Genomic DNA, 19,326 nt, shown 5'->3' on the forward strand with positions numbered 1-19,326 from the left:
AAAACACTTATCCTGTGACTTCTCACCTAAACTAGTGGGATCAAATGTGACTTCAGGGGACAGATAAACATATGGAGCAATAAACATTGTCGGCTGGCCTTTCCAGAGTCTTTTTTTCAATACTTCACTTAGCTCAGGGCACGTTTGAGTGTGTGCATTCCCTGACATGTTTGTGAACTGTGTGTTTAACAGTATACAAAATCTAGTTAGTGATGCTTTTCAGCCTGCTCCTCTCATTGCTTGTTGTAGGTACCCCGTTGAAGGCTGACCTGGAATTATGAATACCAAGCACGTTTAGTATTTACAGTCTCAGGTCAGGGAGGCTCTGATGCAATCATTAGCAGTAAAAGAGATGAAGTCCAGAACGTTTTAACTACTATAGGTTTTGTACTCTTGTTTGTGTCTGTGAATTTGCATTTTCTGAACATTACACATATCTCTTTGTGTAGGTTGTTTGAACTGTTGCTTATCATTTAGCGTTACCAGTTACCATATCAATCATTCCATCAATCATTCCATCAATCAATCAATCAATCAATCAATCAATCAATCAATCAATCTTAATTTATATAGTGCCAAATCCTAACAATATATCATTGTTACATCAGTCAAATATTATGTACATAAGTTTTCTACTTTCCAAGAATCTGGTGGTTATCTTTCGACAGTGCATTGTCTTAATCACTGGAACCACTGCCTAGATGCCTTTGACACTGTTACAACTGCACTACAATCAGGAAAAGCAAACTACTGTCTGCCTTAGGATGGTAAAGTATGAATGGTAAGTATATATGTAAGACATATATGAGAGACACCACGAGAGTGATGCTGCTAAGCTGCCTGTGTCATCAGTAACTCCTCCTGATGGGCTTCGTGCTGTTTAACCACGTCTTTGAGTTGATTGAGAGTAGGAGAGAAAAAGAGAAATAAAAAAAAGCAGATAAAAGAGACGAAGATAAAAAGGCGTATTACACCCGAAGAGCAAATAAAGAAGATACTACAGCCTGTCTTACATATCAGCTGTGCTAATGACTGCTGGAGTTCTCTCTGTAATAAGCTGAGTAACCACATCACCACGGGGGTACTACATGAATTTCACCCCAACCAGCTGAGACATCTGTGCGTCTGGAAATGCAGCGAGTAACACTTCAATTGTAATCATGCAGTGTGGCTCTATTTAGCACCTGCTTTAATTACAAGAGAAAGTCTCTGAAAGGGAGGGTTGGGAGAGTTTTAGATAATGCTAGGTGCAAGCTAAATTAGCTGTGAAACTAACAAATGAAGGCAATTAGCGAGCTAGCCCCCACTTTGTCTGCACAGCCTAATCGAGAAACCAGGCCAGCGACTATCTGGAACAACAGTTGCTTTAACTTTATCTGTTCTGCTGACAATGGACCACATTTAGGTAGTGCTGATACAACTAATTAGAGAGGAGGCATCCAAAAAGCCTTTCATAGGAGCTTTGTGTGTGAGGTACTCATCAAAGTTATATTTGTTGCATTTATCTACAGCAGGACGGTGTTTATCTGACTTCTAAACACAGGACAAACACAAACAGCCTGTTACTGCTAAGTATTATTTTTCCATTTGCAACAAATAATGACACAAGAATGTAGCATAAGCACCATTACTAAAATGTCAAGAAGTTCTAGGTCTTCATTTTCCTGTTGTGTCGAATCGTGTGGCAGAAAAAATGGCTGTGAGAGACTGCAAGACAAAGACGGAGAAGAGATGAATGAAAAGCAAGCAAATACAGGGACATGGGAGGAAAAACCAGTGGGGGTTGTAAGTGGAGCGTAAACAAAGTGGACAAGAGAGAAGAGAAGCTGACAAGGGGAGGTGGAGCTGTGAAGAGATGAAGAGAGATGTGGATGGAGGGGATCAGACAAGGATGCAGGATCTTAGAGCGAGAGGAGGGAATAGCAGTTCTGTGAACTCAAAGTCCTGCAGATGACTGGAGAGGCCCTAGAGATCTTTTAATGTGATGCAATGCTTTCTCCTCTCCACTTCTCTCTGTTTTCCTCTTTATTTGTTCCCCTCTCTGTGTATGCAGCTTTAGCACACTGTTGTTTAAGAGGACAAACACACACATACAAAAACATCCAAAACTGCTTCTCACCAGGGCAATATCCGTCCATCTCCTCGTGTCCAATACTACAGACACAGCGGCCCAGCGGCACCAACCAGTCTCCATCAGCACCGCAGTACAGTTTGGGTGTGTCTCGTTCCTCTGCGTTCTCCACACAGGCACCTCTCACTTCTACAAGAGATGAGGAGTCCATATGAGGCACTGTGTCTGGAAAGGCGGCCAGGTTCCTTAAAGTTGATGGGCAGCGCTTGTAGAACACCTTGTGAGAAGAGAAGAAGAAATCAGAAGTGGAAATGCTGCCTGGTATGAGAAAGACATAAAGATCCAGACCACTTATTTCACTGACCTTTACTGACACAAGAGCAATACATGCTCCCACATCCTGGAAGGCCAAATAGAACCCTTTCTGTGTCACCGGGCCCACCTCTCTGACTTCAGTATTGAGGCGAAGAACACGATCTCCAAGATCTGTCTGTGTGAAACTCTCATCTGCTGCTATAGTGTCCACCTAAAGCCAACAACATGCTCTTTAACAGCCCAGTTCATTGCTGTACAAACTGAATAATGCTAACAGTACAGAGTTCTTTTTTCTATGACAGAGCTCTAAAACTGACCTTGGCATAATCAGTGGGCCGAAACCGTGTCCCTGCAGGGAGCGGCTCCTCAGTTTGAAGATAGAACAGGTTGAAGGTTTCCTTACAGGTTCCAGACACCCAGGGAATGGAGTTGCAATCTCTGAGTGTGAAACGCAGCTCCACATATACCTGAGTGGAAGGATTCAGAAACAGTAGACAGAAATAAGCTCATTATACATGAAAAATACCGGGCTATAAACATTTGCAGGTGGCTCTACACGCTGCCTGACTGTGGGGGTAAAAAGTGGATTCTGTCTTTGGAATAAATGCTTCTACACTGATTTGAACACAGGTATAATTATTTTGAACAATTCAAATTACAAGCATTTGATGGTATAAGGATCACATGGTATAAAATGAATCAAATGCAAACATCAAATCATCTAAAGAGTTCAAAAAAGTATAGAAAAAGGGAAAAATACAACAGGGTAAAGTTAAAAACACCTTAGTATGGAACGGAACACCTGCCTTCCTTTTTTGTCCTCCTCTGATAAGTTACACAGGAGAGTTTTTTTCACTCCAGTAACTTCAACACTTTCCCAACCTTGAGTCAATGTCACCACTGCGCTTTTCTACAAGACTACTTCATTTGATCACAATATCAGGCCAAGGTTTCTGAGGGAGTTAATGTGTGCCTGAGGAAGTGCTGTGTGATGGTACACACTCTCTGTGCAGCCTGCCGCTGGATCCATCCAGACCGCAGCCAGTTGTTCTGGTTCGGCTCCATTACGTGGCAAACCTGGAAGGTGTGAATGGGTCTGTTCTGCTCGTCCATCTCTGTGATGGCATCCCACTGTAAAAATGTAAAAAAAAAATGGGTACAATTAAAGTAGGTTCAATTGAGCAAGAGAGTGTAGCTTAGATTGGGGGCACCACTGAAACCATGGGCTCCTCATCAAAGACATACAGCCTGTACTGTTTGGAAATTATGGTGCATGGACCCATGAGTTATCTTGTTCCAAAGCTTTTCCCTAAAATGGTTAACCTGTGCACCTTGTATTTCATGTACTGAAACTTAATTTCTATAGAAACATGATGTTAGAAAGACACCACATTTTCAAGCTGTTGCATCAGCCAGACTCTCTCATTTGTCTGCTCCGCTCTAACGGTGTGATGATCAGAGCTTCAAAAGCACTAACGTGTATTGACAGAACTTCTTTCTCATAACTGCTGTGGCAATAGATGTGCAGCTGAGTTTGTGTCAGAAACACAGCTGGACATAAAAACATCTAAGGGCACGAGATACTTGCAGCAGTAACCGTGAAGGCTAGAAAACTTTGCAGCATGACAAATTGTATGCATGTGATTGTTTTACATTTAATTAAAAAGAGAAAGAACCACAGAGGATACAAGTTCACATTTAGTGCACATTTCCTTCTTGATCCTCCCAGAGTGTGCTGAGACCAGAAGAAGTTCTTGAAATTCCAGAGACTGCAAAGGGTCAGGTTTTACTCAAGCTAAGGTTGTTTGAATGATGGGTTGAATATGTTGGAAATCAAATGTTTATTTAAGCGTTTCATATGAGCAAAAAGGCAGTATTATAGGAGGCATCATCACAGACTGCTTTATTGTTCTTTTTGTTTTGTTTTCTACCACAGACTGAATCAAACATAAACACTGTCTCCATGATGTCATTATTGCTTTTTTTAATCACTTATAATGGCCAAAAGATGGGAGTCATTATATTGGAAAAACTTAGTCCAGTTCACTCCTGGGTGGTCTAGTAACAAGCAAAACAGGTGGAGTTGAGTCATCTTACAAACTGCTTCACCTTTCAGTCAAACGAGCCATGCTGTGAATTACACCTCATATTGGAGAACATTTTGCCTTCATAAAATCAAAACTGATGGATTTTAGAAATAATTCCTCTGTACAGTTTTCACAGATAAAAAATAGCTAAAGAGACAAAAACTTTTTTACAGGGTAGAAACATGTTTAATTCTTTAAAAAAAAAAAAGGTAATGTAATATGGACTTTAATGGGGTTTCTTTGGCTTTTGGAGCCAACCTTTAGTGGACACTTGAGGAACTACAGTTTTTTTTCCTTTTTATATTAACTTTTTAAAACTACAAGTAGCTGCTTTGAAGAAACTTGGATCGTTGCAGCGCAAGTGATGATAGATAGAAATTACTGGAAGTTTTGATCCTGGTGGCAAATTAAGACATGGATGTTAGACAGCTGAGGGAGGTCAGAAAGAAAAAATATATATATACAAAGCTGGTTTGGATACAAATCCAATCAAGAAAGAAACAACACTTGGGAAGACTGATTTGGTAAATTACAAAAAAAAGGTATGACAGGGCCAAAATTGAAATTGAAAAGGTGTGCATGTTAAGAGGGAAAGTCTTGCTGAAGAACAAGCACTCTATCTCTTTCTCTGGAAGTAATGGAGACTAAATTACATCTTATCTCAAGGCATAATCAAACAAAGGTTGAGACAACCATTAGAACGCCATAAGGCTTTTTCAGCCATTTCTTTCACTGCAGACACCAGTTTATATGCCTCTATTCACTGGGTGGATCCTCCTTTTGTAAAAAGACTATGTGGTACCACACAAACAAGCAAACAAAATCATATGTTTGTCTCCGCATCAACAACCTCAAAAATTCCCACGGCCAAATTTATCATGAAATTGCAGGGAGAAGTTGCACTCAGCAATGTTAACACACGGTGACAATAACAGTATATCTACGCTGCAATGAGAACAAACAAAGCAAAATCTCTGGCTGTCATCCATCATTTACAGCGGTGCTTTTTAAGGCTCTGATTTACCTGATTTACCATTGTGTTAAATTAACAATGAATAAAAAAAGCAACTGTGAGAAGATTTAGGAATTAAACAAAGCAGTTCTGAACCATTTCTCAACTTTACAGTTTCTTATGCATACTCAATAAAAATGTGAAGGTGTAGGGTTGGATTGGAGATCTGAAGTCTGCCTCTGTGAATGCAGACAATCATTTCTGGGTCTGCAGACTCAACTATGGAAGAAGTCTGAAAGCATAAGTTGCTAAACGGAAAGCACTCTGTGACTGCTTATTGATTCCACTTTCGTCTATAATGGTACCTACATTATTTAATCCTGTACCAGTGATATCCATAAAATGGGGTGTTCAGTGTTGAATTCAGTATCTATTCTGATGTACATCCAAGTAATGATGCAAGACAGGACAAGTCAAGCTCAGACAATAAGGGTGGAGGGTTCTCCAATATAAATTATTAAGTAAATCTTTAACCTTGACTGTGTGCAAAAGCAATTAATCTCATATTAATTAAGGTATCTAAATTAGCTCTTTGTGACACCCAAGGGCTGAATGATTAATCAATCATAACCATTTCCTTTTATTTGGAACTCCAGCTAACTACTAATGCTGGCTGTATACGGGCCAGCTTGACGTTAAGTGGTCTCTAAGGTGGTTTGTAATCATACATACATCATTGCTGTGGGAAGTGTTCAAGGTAAATGAGTTAAATCAGTCTGTAAGGAGCATACTAACTCCTGGTATATGCAAAAATAACTACTGTGTCCTAACCAACAACCATCACTGTGATAATAAAAGGTTAGTACAACAACTGTAGAGGTTCAACGAGTAAATGACTTGTAAGAGAGAAATGGGAGAGTTTTTCTGTCTGTTTTTTTTTTTTTTGTCTGTGAACAACATAACTCAAAAAATAAATTGATGAAAGTTTCAGGAAATGTTCAAATGGGTTAACCAGGATCACTGTCTGGATCCAGGATTTTTTAAAAGGATTCTTTATCATTGTGAGATATGGTTGTTTTCACCATATGTGTATACAACTCCACGATTAATGGTCAGATTGCTTTGCAAAACAATACAAGATAAGGTCACCATAATTTCTGACAGATGTAAAAGTATGATTCAGTACTGGCAATATTCTGGATATTTAAATCCAGAATATGAAAAATGTTCTGGGTCATTATAATTTTCAACACTGTCAGGTCACAAATTATCGTACAAACCTGCAACTAACACCAAATTGTAGCAGACAGTCTGCTGAAAGTGAGTATAACGTTAAAGAAGGACTTGAGTGTTGTGTGACAATCACGATATGCTTAGCAGAGGTCTGCGCTCTCTGAGTGCTTTTCTAGTTATTATCTAAAACAAAACTGAGAGACTCTTTAGTCATGGTAGCAGGTCTATTCACTTCCTGTGTCTTCACCCAGCCATGTGCCCATTTGAACATCCAAACAGGATATGCACACTAAAGCCCTTCCCCTCTGTTCAAAGCAGCTGTTAAAAGATCCCTTTGTAATGCACTTTACATAACAGAGACAGGGGATAGAAGTCAGTCCTCTCTGTGTGCCAAACAAACCTTTAAAATTTCACTAAAGCTAAAGTTTCCTGCTTGAGTGAGACAAATCAAACAGGTGTACTCAAAAGTCTCTTTTTACAGAATGTCCTCTTTGTGTTTCTATCTCTCCAACATGCAGCCAAGAACATCAAAAAATAATCTGGGAAAACAAAGGGGAGGGTAAATGCTGCAACTTTAGATGAAACCTGTTTAATTTTATCCACTCAGACTGCTGAGGCCCAACATTTGTTTCAAATAACCACTTAAAAACATTATTGCTGAATAAGGACTGTGTTTCATCTCGCTCACTACAGCACTTTGAGAAGTTATTTTCTTGTGGCTTGGATGATGTTAAGAGAAAGAAAACACACATTTAATGTTCATATGAGCACTTAAACCTTCAGTGAGGAGTTTTTGGCTGGTCATAAAAAAACTGAAATTACAAATGGTGTATTTATATGTCTTAAAAAAGAAAGAGCGGCCATTAGACTTAGGACTGGTTATTCCTATATAGTCATTGCAATGCCTTTAAAACTGCTGCAGGGGGTTGTCAGAGAAAGCTGTAACAACACATCTTAAAAGCATACCCTTTTCTAATTCTTGGAAAACATCTTGGTTTAGCATTGTAACATAGGTTTCTACAACTCAAGCGTACTTGCTAGCAATAGATGCAATGTGCAGCTGAGGCTAATGGGAACATAATTTGTTTTGCAAGTCATTTGGTCATGATAAATTGCTGGAATAACTGATGAGCTTACAGGAAAATTAAAATGATCACATGGGGGCCATGAATGTCTGAAAAGAATTCAAACAGATGTTAAGCAACATAATTGAATCACAAGAACATAGACCTGTTGGCAAAGAAGTGCCAGAGGCAGTGAGACTTGTCCTCATGGGACTCGACACAAATTGAATATCTACAGCAAATCCATGGTGCTATATTGAGTAGCTGTTGAGATATGGCAGTACGGTGGAAAATATAAAATTCAAATGTTCTGTGTTTACTAAAGTGAAAAGCTATATTGTGTTGTATATGACTACAAGGCCTCTGCAGCGCTTTGCCACTTTCCTTTCAGCCTGTCAGCTCTGAGATTTGGTGCAAGTGTAAAGAAGTGGAAAGGCTTTTGGAGTAATGGGAAAGACTTTTAACTTCAAGCAAGACTTATATTTTGCAGTTTCAACATATGGGCTCTGTCTGTCTGTCATCTCAACGCCTTCTGCACAGACCAGAGCCAGAAACCCAGTATCTATGAAGAGAGCATACTCAGTGGTTTGCATAAGATCAGCAATAAGTAATTGAAGTTCCATTATGCATACAAACAACAAAAAATGGTAATTTGTCACTCTCTGTGCCTCTATGTTCTAAAATGCCCCCTTGGGATGTGGCATGGTTCAGAGTAGAGAAAACAAATGCAAACCCAGAGTTTGAAAGATGAGCTGCAGCCCACGCTCCCCGAAACAATCAGATATGCACCTACTAATCGCTCTCCCTATTAGCCTCAAGCTTAGCACACTGTAGCAGACAGAAAACATTTTTCAAGTTTGGAGGTGTGGAAGAAATAAATTTATTGCTAAAAAAGAGTGCAATACCAGACACTGGGAGATGAGAGAGTAAAAAAGCTGCACTGATGACTTCGTTTTCAGGCTGATCCGGTGACAAAATGTTAAAGATTTGTAGCAGTATGGATGATGCCAAAAATTCGGGCCTAATTGCTGTGTTTGGCATCATGACCCGTGAGTTTGTTAAAAACGTCCTCACTTAATCCAAAAAGCAATTAAGACACTTTTTATCAACCCAAAGACACTCACACTGCAATTATGACAGCCCCTTTCATGTGTCTTATTGACTTCTGCATATCCTGATGCACTTTGTCCTGGTCCGAAGGGATTTTAACAAAGTTTGCAACAATTAATGTCTGCCCTGTCTGCATACAGATCAAGATTTGAAGGAGCGAGTGGGAGAACTGTTGAAAACTTCCCCATTATTGCTCAGTAGACAACTATTTATTTCAAGGGTCTCAGTCCCTCTTCAGGCTTGAAGTGGACGGACAAATAGCAGATGCTCAGTTGACATCAATTCCTTATGGCAGACATATTAATGTGTTGGAGTGGTGCTGAGTGGGTGAGTACTTGTAGCTGATGTACCCTTGCTGATGGTTCTGGTGTGTAGTGCCCTCGAAAGTGAAAAACGTAATCTAAGCTGGATGTTGGCAAACATACAGTCCACTCCAGACAATTGCATCGTCTATTCTTTTAGACTTGTTTTAACATAAACAGATTTGTCTTGCTCCTGGACTGGAAGTTGTGTTCATCAGCCAATCACAACACATTGGGACTTGGAAGATTTAGGCGTCAGCTGCTTTGTGGGCACCCTCTTGTGCTTACCGAAAACCAATGTTGAGAAATTCATTTCAAATGTGCCTTCGAGTTCAACATGAGTATACATTAATTAGCAAGCAGGAATAACACTGGATGGTTTCCTCTACCACTCAGAGACATGCTGTGGTTGTAACTCCTCAGAAGCTGATCTCTCCTATTCAGGGGCAGGTATTCTAAAAGGTATTATCTGGTGCATGTTCCATGATTGTGTTTGTGTTTATCTCTAATTTTGAGCTGTTGCTCAAAATGCTTTTTTGCAACTTAAGTCAAAATTTTGCATAGAGGAAATCTGGGGCATTTATACAACTTCAAACATTGTGTCACACCTTTAAGTTACTGCTAGCATTAAAGGACCCTTTAGAAACAATTATGGTAAGCCAGCTATGATTACTGTTATTCAGGTAAAAACTTCAATCAGCAATTCATCTGTCTCCTATTCTATCATATCAGTATTAAATCATATAACACTATCTTGTAAACCAGTGGTGAAGCCAGTGTTGAAGTTGCTAACAGCTACTGGGTTATAAAATATGTTGTATTTCTTTGTATTTTATCTAATTTCCCTGCACATTTCTTCTATGTATGTGCTTTTCAGATGCTGTTTGGTAGTGATGAAGGTCCACATCCCCCACATTTACTTATTTTATAAACTCGAACATGGCTGAACCACTAAATCCTTAGATAACAGCATTTGAACTTGACACCCTCAGCATAACATCAGAGTGAGGCATAAATATTTATTTAATGACGTAAAGAGATGTTCAGACATTGAAAACTTTTGGTGAGTTTTTCACCCTACTTGTAATGATTTATTCCTCACCATTGCTTCTGGCAGCTTAAGGTCTGCACTCAGCTGCTGACAGGAACCTCTGACTGCCTCTGAACTTGGTGAGTGGAATATCATGAAAGCTGTTCAGCACTGAAAAGAGGTTGCGTTGAGACTTCTCTCTGCAGGTAAAAAGATCATCTTTTAAATTAACTCAGGCTCTATCACAGTACGAACTTGACAAAGACTCTCCTTCCACAAACAATTAGCTAACCTTGTCTTTACCATTAATGATTTATTTAACAGCATTAATGTCTCATGATGGGTACAAGGTGATAAAGTAAGATCAGGGCTTTTGAGTGTAACATAAGTCTCCTGAAATATGCATCCATATTTCCCACCCAACAACTTTATTCAACATGTTCTTTTTCGCCTACTCATGGTTAATGTGTGTTATTTAGCTCACTGCACTATCTGTGATAGTGAGTGAAAACTGTTAGAAGAACAGAGCAAGAGGAAGGGAGCAAAAGAGGTGCTGTTTAGAGTGATAATGATATGCTAATGTGCTACTTTTAATGCAGAACAACATTTTAGAGGAGCTTTGTTCTTTTTTTTGCCAAAAAAGTATCAACTACAGTACAGAATAATGTAGAAAATTTCTCCTCAGATAGTGAAAGTGTGCAATTATTTGCTTAATGGCAATATCACAAAATAAACTGGATGTGAGTATCAATCGAAATATACATTGGCACTTTTTGTCATTGTATGCAGATGTGGATGAGCACCTGGTCAAGAAGCCACTGATAATAGGATATTCTTACACATAAACCTAGCCTGTAACTCAGTATTTGCCCACATCATCCCTACAACATTACTTGTGATGGCATCATTGTCCTGTCAATGTACAATATGTGAACATAGACTCTGTTGTAGTCTATGTATCACCTGTTCACATATTGTAGGTTATTTCTGGGCCCTGGTGAAGAGATGCCTCAGCTTGACATCAGATGGAAATTTTCTACAAATTAGCATGATGTGGCAGCATGGTGCAGAGTAATAACACCGCATGCAACTTTGGGTATAACATGCACACATGATTTCAAAAGGTTAAGTAGAACATAATGCAACCCTATTCAAAATAGCAAACCCCACTTAACAGTCTCGAGACGCCCTTTGAAGCAGTTCAAATAAGAACCAACTTACATTCAGTCTTTCACCAAAGTAACTCAATATAACAACAAATAACAAAGGAAACCAGATACATTGGAGTAAGACAAGGTATTTATAAATAGCACAGAGAGTGAAGTCAGAGATGAAAATATTGAACTCGCAAGTGCAAAGACAAGAACTATAGCTTTGCATATGGATCGTATGTTTAAACCACTGGACCAATGGTGTCCTACAATTTCTAAAATGTTGATAGGTCTTAGCATCCCCGAACTTTTGACTTTAAGTTGGGCCCTGGTGGGGAATGGCCTAGCTGAAACACCCATTTTCCCACACCATGTGGGAAAACGTTATGGGCTCTAATTTCGTAGACCAGGCGCAAGCGCAGGCGCACCTGCCCTGCGCCAGCCTTCCCTGTGTGGACAGGGCGTGACTGGCGCACTTTGCAAGTTTCCTGCACTGCCAAGAGAGGCGCAGTCAAGGCGCAAAGGAGCGCAGAGCTGCGCGTCCATGCCTCCCTCCTTGCAAATGGCAGAGAGGGAGTAGAAAAGCCGTGAGTGGGTTTAACACAGCCAAGCGCTGTCTTCACCAATCAAATGATTGCCTCTCCTCGCCTTTAAATGCCCTGCGGCCGAGGCACAGCGTCTGATTGGTCTGACTGATCCCCAGCATCGCGGAAACAGTGCTGGTAGCAGAGACAGTCAGAGCTGCTGTCCTTGCAACAGGAGAATGGACAGCGGGGCACATCAGAGGACACGAAGCGCGTCACCTTGTGGGCCAGCTCCCGGGACAGATGTAATCTGTTCCTTTGTCATTAATAGGAGTACAAAATGAAGAGACAGTAACACAGCTGGCTTATCCATTCAGAACACTTTTGATCCACCTGCACTCCTGGTTTGTCATCGCCAAATAGCAGAACCTTTGGTGATATACTGTATACTCTCCAGATGTCTCCACCTCATCCTCCTAACAATAATGTACTCCATTTTTTAGATCACATTAAAAATAAAGACTAAAACAGAGAAATTTGGGAAATCACGGGTAAATCCTGAGTGACAAACATTTATTTTGTCTCTTTTTACTTTGTCTTTTCTCTCCCTGTTTTCTTTGAATTAAATGAAATGAGAGAAGCCAGATATATGCTCAGTATCAGATGTTAAGGCTGTTTATTGTTTAATTGTAAGATGTGCATCAAACTTCCAGCTGCCGTCAGGTTAACTTTCCATTATGACAAACGGCTTTAATCTGACATCAGATGTGACGGGACAATTAGTATAGATACAACTGTAGATGCTGGTTCAGACGGTTACATCAAATAGCGATTACTGTGATTGTTTACTGCATTAAAATGTGCCTGACACTCTGGAAACCTGCCTCTGAGGCTTTGTTGACATGTGCGCACATGTGCGCCTGTCACCAAATTACAGCTGCGGATGGTGCGCTCCGCCTTGCGCCGAGGATAGACCAGGTTGGAGCTGGCGAGCTTTCAGCGCACTTTTTTGGCCCATAACTGTCACTGCGCCAACATGAATCTGTTGACACCTCCCCCTGGTGCGCCATCAACTCCCCCTGGCACGCAGTCACACCCATCTCTGCGCAGACGGTCTACCAAATTGTCAAATTGGCAGCGCACAGTGGTGCGCCACACGAAATTAGCACTGCGCAGGCTGCGCCAGGCTTGCACCCCCTGCGCTGCGCCACGTGATTAGAGCCCGAAGTGTTTATATTTTTTATCATCTTAGGTGTCATTAAGCCCTCCACTGAACTTGTTTTGATTCAATGTGAGTGTGTCTGGGGAGGAAGCCCAAGTGTATAAAACTGGAAAAACATAAACATTTTAAGGTTAAGAGATTTAATGTATGCATTAATAGATGTCCCAAATCTTTGCCTGAGCTTTTTGTATTTGGATGTACTGCCAGGAGGTTGTTGTTTTGAGTGTTGATGTAGTGATGGAGTGAAGTGATGGAGATTTTTAGAAAGTAAAGGCACCAGAGGGAGAGAAAACTGCATTTGAAAGGCTGGCCAATGTAGGCTTCATGTATAGTGTCAGTCCTGTAAGTACTATTTGGGTTTTATAAGCTGGAGGTCGGCCCTGTGAGTTCGTGTTGATCAAAAGTCACAGCATGACAATGGGTCAATGATTTACTTGTGAGTGCTTTTGGTTTGATTTTCATCAAAAATATACTTTATCAAATATATCCTGAAAAATAAAAGAACCTTACTCAAATAAAATTCAAACTTCAGGGGGATAAAATACATGTACCCTTATAAAACATCACATGCATATACAGAACGTGCCACCAGGTATCTCTGTGATTGATGTGTACAGCTGGAAAAAAGGATTAAAGTGGAGTTCCCTTTTCTCATCTGCAGATCAATGTTTCATGTCACAGGTGTTGAAAAAAACATTAGGCAGTTAAGAAAACCCCCACGCACACACACGTACCTGCAGTGCAAAAACAAATCCTGATGTATGAACAACAATAGCTGAGAGGTGTGAGGTTTTGATTAAAACAAGACAATTTGTCATTGTCAGACTTAAGGGAAGAGAGAGACAGAGGTGTTATGAAAATATCATTAAATCACTGTGGTTGAGATGAATTATTGATCTGATGTGAATCTTGGTGTTGGGATTGCATTTTTCTTTTTCTTTTTTTCTTTTTTTTTTTTTTTTTGTTCATCCAATTAATGGCGTTGTAGCTCCACATAGCAACCTGTTCCGGCTGTGTGCAAGAGAAGCTGTCTCAATATTGGTATTCAGCTCTGAAATATCTCACTAGTTTGTTTCTATTTATTGGTTTTGCTCCAAAGGATTTATTACACTTTTAATAATAGCCTGAAAACACAAACAGTCCAGCAACCTCATGTCCTAAATTAGAGTCAACATCTTGAAAAAAAGACATGCTGTGATAGTCCCAGATGAAATAAAGGTAAGAGGGAAATCTACAGATCTCCAGGCTTAGCTTTGTAACAATGTGACATTATCAGATTTGTTTATCCCTTGATACTTGACAAGTTTGACCAAATCTGTATTCATTTTATTTGATTATTCTAAGGTGTTCAATATGTAAACCCCTGCAAAGGCAACCAAAGGAAACAGTCCCAAGATTATTGTATTTTGCCTCAAGTGATCATTTCTGAAACACAAAGTGTTGTCTGTGCAACTTTAAAAATGTTTTAATTGGAGTTTTGTGTGTGTGTTTTTTGTGAATAAAAATGAGATAGGTGGGCACACAGGAGGAAAAACTTGAATTGAAAAAAAATTTTTATGCAAGTTTTTTTTTTTTCTTAATAGAACCAATGCTTACAAAGTTCCCCTGTGAAGAGCTGTGATAGGCATTGAAAATTAATCATTGGGGTTTTCAGCTCAATATTGTATACTGATGATTCCTTGGACAATGGTACAATATTTGTTGGTATTACAAATTCTGTCACAATACAATTTTAATCATTTTTTTTCAGGGACCTTTGATTGATTAGGTAACACTATGTATTAACACTATGTCCTTATTTTACCCAAACATCTGTATGATTCACCAATTTTTATGTTTTGCCAAACTATTACTTCATGTTTCGAACAGATCCACAAAAGAAGACCAGTTTTGAAATGCTATATTTTTCATGTTTGAACATAGTTTTTTTATTTTATGTTACCAGGCACATTTGCATTACAATACCCTGAATTACCTAAATACTGTGTAGATGCTGTGTGCAGGGGTTTTGGGGTATTGAACTGTTATATATTTTCCAGCATAAAACATCCATAAAAAGGTGTTTCTTGTATGACATCACATTTAGAGATCTGTTTTAGCCTTTGCTGACAGAAATTAGTTGAAGATGTGAAGTAGGCAGGGGAATCCACGATAAATCTCGTGGTTATATCGAGGTCAACACTGTTTTTCTCTTTCAGGTACCATGACAGGTTTGACAGACCGTTGACTCATCTTTTCTTTAACGCTTTAAAAACCCATGGGAGTATGGTGCTCCCATTGTATACAAGCAAGCATAGAAGCACTCTTTGAACAAAAGTAACTTCTCAACCATTTGGGCAAGAAAGAGAACTATGGAGCCAGAACACTGACAGTCAGATTTGGTATTGAAAAAGAAACTTTGCATTGTAGAAAAAGTTAAATTGGATTTGAAACAAGTACAGGCATTGTAAAATGTTGAACTAAAAATCAAAATAGAGATATTGAAAAATACACAATTTTTGAGAATTGGGCAGCTTGGAGCGCGAGAACATACTTCCAGGTTCTCAGGAGAGAAAAGTGGTCTTTGTCAGCTACCAGCAACATGTTGCCCCTGCGGCTGTGATCATACACTGGACAGTAATGGATGTAAGTTCATCTCAAACTCCCAAACCGCCAGTAAGTCTGTTTCTCTCAGTCTGTAGTTTTAGGGTCGGGAGAGGACACTATTTTCTATGGAAGCGAATTAGGGCCATTTTGATGGAGTAACGTCGGGATTGAAGTCGAAATTCAGAGAATTCAGGGCCCGGCCGGACCAGGCCGGCAGGAGGCCCGAAGCACCAGAAAAAGAGTTACGACATTATAATTCGAGGAATAAAAATGGGTATAAAGACAATTTTTAAAAATGGACATTGAGGAGGAGTTCATGATCAACCACTAAGTCAATTACTGAAAGAAAATACTAAAAAAAAAGTTAATTCTTGCTGTGTCAAACATTACATGGAGAAAAAACATTCTTTTTTAAACAATATTACAGAGGATTTGACCTACACTTGCCCCTCAAAGTTATGAGAAAGGCCTGACAGTATCATCAGTGACATACATGAGATCAAGAGTTCAGAAGCACTGAGATGTTGCACGACATGTCTGCCTAAAGATATTCTAAATGATGTCCATTTATGTTATCAATGATAACAACATGAACTTAATAACAAAAAATGCTCACATGAAGTGCGAATCCTCTCTTAAGGTACCTTATGTACAACTTATTACCAGCTGGTCTGAGATACTGATGTTGTGTAGCACAATGATTTTTGATCACTTTCAAAAATATTCCCTTTTAAGACAATTTTCTCTTTCTGTCTCATACACATAAGATATATAGGCAGACACACACTATTATCAGACAGTTTGGCATGCAAAATATGTCATCCGCAACTGGTATATGTATACAAAAGCAAGAAAAGCAAAGACCTCCGTGGCACAGGGCTTCAGCTGATTTATTTTTGTGTTTATAAGGCATGTATACTGTAAAATGCTTTACTGTGGACAATATAAATGAATAATTTTTTTGTAACTCACCCCGTTAACAGGGTAGGTCCTCCAGTCCAGTTCTCCCAGTACTGTCGTGGTGTCCAACAGAACCACTGGAGAGAACACAGGGTGAAAGAAAGTAATGTAAGATGGAGGAGGAAAGTTGAGAGGGTCAAAGAATGACAGTGGAAGCAGGAAGAGTGAGAGGAGAGAGCAGAAAGGGGAAGAGAGTGCGGGAGAGGTTGGACAGTGAATTTAAAAAGAAGGGAAATGGAGGTGACAGAGTAGGAAGAAAGCAGACAATAGTTATCAAGCTGTCAATGAGGCGCTGACAGAGCTGTAAAGCCTTTATCAGATTCAACCACCTATGAAATAACAGCTCTTAAGGAAAGTCCAGAACAACAGCAATACTAACGCAGATCCGCCCCTTGTCTGGGAAAAGTCTGGAAGATCCGTATTCTCCTTCTCAGAGGTCAGGAGTTTTCTCTGCTGTGTGTCATCAAAAATAAGACCAAGATGAATAAAGGGAAAAGACGTATTAATTGTAAAAACAATTAATATTTTACGAAAAACAGAACTTATTGTTGTACAGCTGGGTAATTACACCTGTACAGGAGATTCTACAGCTCGCGTTTTGGATCCAGCACCAGATATCAGTGCTAATACAGGAAGTAAAAGTATGCTGTGTTGGCACATTAGCTTTACATTGTTCAAAGTATCAGGACTCTGAAAGACTGGGCAAAAGATAATAATATATGGTTGTGGAAAGCTACAGTATACTAAAGTGTAACTTCACAAGATGCTCTATGTACCTTATTTCAGGGCAGGCTTCTTGCTGCTCTTAAATTTCCAAAGCTAATAACATTAATGCTCACCATTGGCTAAAATTACAGCTGCATTCTTGTAATATATCTAGCATAGTTATATGTCTTGGAGCAATGACCAACTTCTTGGACTACGCCCATGACTAAGGACCTTACAAGGATATCTTTATATTCCCAGAGGGGCCGTCTGTTTTATAACCAGTTGGACCATACAAGCAATAGAAAGGGATACAGCAAAACTATATGGGACTTAAGATGACAAAATTATTTCATTACAAAGGCAATGACAATATTATAAATGAATAAAAACTAACTTCATTGAGCTGTTTTTTAAAAGCTCATGCCAGTTGAGACACAGTTTTTTGGTCTGTTCATCCTGCATACCAGCAGGATGATTCTGAAGCTTTAACCAGCAGGTGGATTGGAGCATTTAAGATTGACTGAGTTTGAATACCTCACTGAACTCGTTCACAGTCTTGCAATTTTGCAGCACATGATGACAATGCCCAGAAATCCATTTGTTTGTTAAATTAAGGGATCCATGGAAAGAGTGGCAAACTCTGATTTAGAGGTAGTAATTAAAGTTGATTTGTTTTTAGATGACTGGAAATCGGGGTCCACAAGATATAGATGGTGTCACGTTGTTCAGAAAATGGTCAAGCCCAAAGGGAATCATATATCTTAAACACTCATGAGTGTCTCTTGGGCTACATGGACTAAATGATCATGATAACCAGGTTTCTTGACCTTGATACCATAATCAGGCCACTGATGCGCACTTTACTGCCAGTGGCATTTTTGTTTTGGTGGATGCTCATACCTGTCTGCCTTGAGTTTAAACAATAAAATCTTCTTATCTGTCAGGATTTTGACATCTCTGGGATTCTCATACAAATCGAGGAAGCCTTCCATGTCAGACTCAGAACTTTGAAGACAAAACAAGAGCATACCCATCAGTGTTTGAAAACTTCTCTCAGCATGAGTTTCCCCCACTGCGTTGTGTGGGCATGTTAGAAATCATTCTTTCTGAGTGTATATGATCACATTGTGGACATACAAGTGTTAAGATCTTGAGCTGTCTGCACTCTAGTCACGGCTCCGGCATGAAAAGTGCCATTATCTGGCACTTGCTAAGCCCCTTAGGCCAATTTGATATGACGAATGTGCAATTTCCTTTGTCTCCACACAGCCAGTTAATTACAATCTCTATCAATAAAGTGTGTCCCACTTCAGTGGTCGACATTATAGACCAAAGAGTCACATCTTCAGACGACCTGCCACTCCAGTGTACTGCCAACTTTGCCAAATCTGGACTAATTTAATGGGGTTGCTCCTGTTTAAAGAAGATGATAGATAACTAAAGAAGATACACTTTGGTGAGACTAAATGAAGCACTTCAGTATTTACAGAGACTTCATTTAGCCTTGATCCCCTGCTGGTAATTAAGGGCTGAATTATAATAAGATGGCCTTGCCTCTTTTTAAAAGGAGGACATAGAGAGAGGGAGGCTGAGAGACCAAGAGAGACAGAGAGATATTGATTTCTGTGTAAATTAGAGAAACAATCTTTTATGATCACAAGTAATGTTGCAAACTGTGTTTGACAGCGAGCAAACTTTTCCCACTATCTGCTTACAGTCTTCATATATACACAGGCACATAGGCACGCACACACACACACACACACACACACACACACACACACACACACACACACACACACACACACACACACACACACACAAACACCTCGCAGCAAAACAGCAACAGAAAAAAAATTAAATTCCTTTAACTATCTTTGGTGCCAGGAAATAATAAATGACCCCAGACCACATAGCCGAATTTGATACACCGATTTTCTCATTCAAAGCACACACACACACACACTCATGTACACACACTCCACACACATGCAGATGAGTATTTATCAGC

General features: G+C 39.6%; 1 protein-coding gene across 1 annotated transcript in view; it reads right to left on the reverse strand.

Annotated features, from left to right (window-relative positions):
- LOC141787632 (ephrin type-A receptor 6-like) overlaps positions 1 to 19,326 on the reverse strand; it is a 58,961-nt gene that overhangs the window by 33,902 nt on the left and 5,733 nt on the right. Inside the window, exons 2-6 of the mRNA XM_074666183.1 lie at positions 16,620 to 16,684; positions 3,389 to 3,517; positions 2,704 to 2,853; positions 2,436 to 2,597; positions 2,120 to 2,348 (exon numbers count right to left, since the gene is read on the reverse strand). Coding sequence (XP_074522284.1) covers positions 2,120 to 2,348; positions 2,436 to 2,597; positions 2,704 to 2,853; positions 3,389 to 3,517; positions 16,620 to 16,684 — 735 coding nt within the window. The remainder of the gene's footprint in view (positions 1 to 2,119; positions 2,349 to 2,435; positions 2,598 to 2,703; positions 2,854 to 3,388; positions 3,518 to 16,619; positions 16,685 to 19,326) is intronic.

Source organism: Halichoeres trimaculatus, unplaced genomic scaffold (assembly GCF_033239565.1).
Source record: "Halichoeres trimaculatus isolate MK-OKI-2021-1 unplaced genomic scaffold, fHalTri1.1 fHalTri1_scaffold_3, whole genome shotgun sequence".
NCBI lineage: Eukaryota > Metazoa > Chordata > Actinopteri > Labriformes > Labridae > Halichoeres > Halichoeres trimaculatus.